We start from the raw sequence: 3,344 nt of genomic DNA on the forward strand, positions 1-3,344 counted from the left end.
TTTAAAGTAATTGACATTGTTAAGTTTAAGAAATATAATGGTTTAGTATTGCAAAATTTGTAGTTTCTACGTCTTTCTTAATTATGTATCTTTCAATTTTTGATAATTTCAATCTCTTTTCATTGGGATTGCTAATGTATATTGGGGAAAATTTGTAAAATAAACTCGATCGATTATTTTTTTCAAGAAAATGACATCCTCAAATGTATTTGAAAATGTATTTGAAGAGATCATTTTCCTAAAAAAAATAGTTGACAAAAGGTTAAAAAAAATATCTCTGTTATACTTTACACACCAACGCCATGTTGGTTCCAGATAGTTGTCTTATCAGAAAGGACTAAAATTAAAAATAATAATAAAAATTGTGGACTATAACTGAAATTTAATAACATAGAACATCAAAACCGTAAAAGATAAACTGCATGACCAAAATGCAAATTTCAGAAACAATTATAATTGGAACCACGAACGATATGCTCTCGATACCTTGTCCTTGCATGGAACATCCATCTATAAATAGCCCAATGCCTCCTCCTCCTTCGGACACACTTTACCAAAAATAAAGAATAACTAATAATGGAAGTAAAGCAAGTGCTTCACATGAATGGAGGTTTTGGGGACACCAGTTACGCCAGCAACTCCTTGCTTCAGGTATCATGCATTCTTCATCCAAAGCCTGTCAACCCATAATTCGCTTAACTTTTTCTCTGTAAATCTCGAATAAAAACGTGATTTCGTTCTAAATTTGAAGACCCGGCCCATTTTACTCGTTGAAAGCCAATGTTTCGGCGTGTGGACTCAATTTATAGTTTTCAAATAGCTTTGTTATTAATTTAATAATATTGACATGCATGATGAGTGCAGCGAAAGGTTATATCCATGACAAGGCCAATAACAGAGGAGGCCATAACTGAACTTTACATGAGTATGAATGCCCCCAAGAACTTGTGCATGGCTGAATTGGGCTGTTCCAGTGGACCAAATACGATGGTTGTGGCGACGGAGATTGTCAAAATCGTTCGCAAATTATGCTTGGAAATAGGCCAGCTAGCCTCCTGAGTTTCAGATACATTTGAATGATCTGACTGGGAATGATTTCAACTCTATTTTCCGGGACAATTTACCGATGTTTCGACTGGAGTTACAAGACGAAACGAGTCGTGGCCAATTCAGTCCATGCTTTGTGTCTGCGGTTCCTGGATCATTTTATGGCAGGCTTTTTGCTGCAAACACTCTGCATTTTATCCATTCCTCTTATAGTCTTCATTGGATTTCCAAGGTTCGTGGAACACGTTTCGGACCTTCAAACTAGAGCCTGATACTTTAAATATTAACAAGTCTGGACAGAATCCCTTAATATAATTTCCAGTTGTTTCCTTTTTAGCAGATTCCAAAAGAGGTGGAATTGCTGAACAAAGATAACATTTACATGGCAAGCACAAGCCCACAACAGGTGCTCGACGCATACTACAATCAATTTCGAATCGATTTTTCGACTTTCCTCAGGTGCCGTTCGGAGGAAATCGTATCCGGTGGAAGAATGGTGTTAACTATTCTGGGAAGGAAAGGTGAGGATGCTTGTAGAGAGGGATCATGCTGCTATATTTGGGAGAGTTTGGCCCTCGTTCTCAAACAAATGGTAGCTGAGGTATCCTATAAAGACTTACCTTGTGCATAATTTAATGTATTTGTTTGGCATGTATAAATTTATGATCTACTAAGGATTCACAAAAGTGGTAATAAAAATAATGGAAAAAGTATATATTTTTTCTATTGTATTGGTTTTGATACATTGAGTCGAAAAAATTTAGTTTCGGTACATAACTTTTAATTTCCAATTTTTGAGAAAAATAATGTATTTTATTTATATGTTTCTTTAACTCAAAAAATATGGATAAGGATATAGAAATATTCTAGCAATTTCAATAAACCGTAGTCAAAATTTATTCGTAGGGACTGATAGAAGAAGAAAAGCTGCATTCTTTCAACATCCCTAATTACGCACCATCTCCTACAGAAGTGGAGGAGGAGGTCGAAAAGGAAGGTAGCTTCGGCATCAACCACCTCGAGACTTCAGAAATATCTTGGGCCGACTGGAGCAAAGGCTTCCGTTCAGCTGAAGAGCTTGATTGGCACAACGTGAGCCGTGGCATGAGAGCCGTGTCGGAACCACTGTTATCCAAACATTTTGGAGGATTCGTAATGGATCAAATATTTGAAAAGTACAGCGAAATTCTCCGTGATTGCTCGAATAAGGAACCGGAAACGATATTTGTCAATGTCACTGTCTCCGTGACGAGGAACTGATCGAAAGTAATTAAGATGGCCGAGGGCCCATTATATATAATTATCGTAATATATATATGATATGGTTGTGATGCATGCAATATTTCTTTGGTGGCAGTTTCTTTTCTCTTGTGAAATATCATTGAATTGAAACAGGTTAGTTGTGTACCGTTTAATCATGGAATAAGATCGAAATTATATGGAATCTCTAAGCTCGTCTACATGCAAGCTTAGCTTCTTTGATTGTGAAATCTTATGTTTTTATTAAATGAAATTACAAGAGCGAGTTGTAGAGAAATTCATATGCATTTTACTCTATAATTCAACGCTTTGGCTTCGAGTGTCACGATAATACTTGTGTGTCAAGGGCAAAAGAAGGGCTTTGGTTGTGGTTTGAAGAAAGGCTAAATAAATTGACACTAGGCAATCCAAGCTCTGACCCATGGCCAAATCATATAACCATGAATGAGACTAACTATTTTTTTAAAACATTTTAACGGGAAATATAAATATTAAAGCTCGAATTCATTCAAAGGACATTTGCAACTCAGGTGTACGTAGGCTAGGGGCTTGGGCGAGGAAGATAACACGAGTTCGAAGCTGATTGATTCATGACGTCTTTCATAACGAAATTTTCAATTTTTTTCTTCTGAGGTCTTATTTTAACAATAAAATCTAGCAAAATATTTAGTTGCGAATTTTGTATATTGACTATTTATCATACATATATCATTCACATATCAATTATTTATCTAAAATAAGTCAGATCATTAAATTAAAATTACAATATTATATATTTATATTAATTAATTATTGGAAATGATCTATTATATTATACATTTAATAAATATGTCTCTTAAGTTCGAGTGTTGTTGATGACGAATATTTTTTCTAATTTATTTAGAGAGATTTAATTTATTTATTTTTTTTTGTTGTAATTTTAACTCAAAATAAACATATCTTGGGTATATGCTCAAATACAATCCAATCAGCCCAACTAAACCGATACTTAATATAACAAGATAGGTGAGCCGGAAAAGAGTTTTAAGATAAAAAAA

General features: G+C 34.5%; 1 protein-coding gene across 1 annotated transcript; it reads left to right on the forward strand.

Moving 5' to 3' along the window:
* The first annotated feature begins 419 nt into the window (after window positions 1-419).
* LOC140821792 (salicylate carboxymethyltransferase) lies at window positions 420-2,491 on the forward strand. Its single transcript, XM_073182436.1, is given in 5 exon segments — window positions 420-651; window positions 865-1,049; window positions 1,051-1,279; window positions 1,388-1,648; window positions 1,954-2,491. Coding segments are annotated over 5 exon segments (1,104 nt in total). The 5' UTR covers window positions 420-576; the 3' UTR covers window positions 2,308-2,491.
* Window positions 2,492-3,344: the final 853 nt, after the last annotated feature.

The sequence above is a fragment of the Primulina eburnea genome, chromosome 1, assembly GCF_022965805.1.
Source record: "Primulina eburnea isolate SZY01 chromosome 1, ASM2296580v1, whole genome shotgun sequence".
NCBI classification, from domain to species: Eukaryota; Viridiplantae; Streptophyta; class Magnoliopsida; order Lamiales; family Gesneriaceae; genus Primulina; species Primulina eburnea.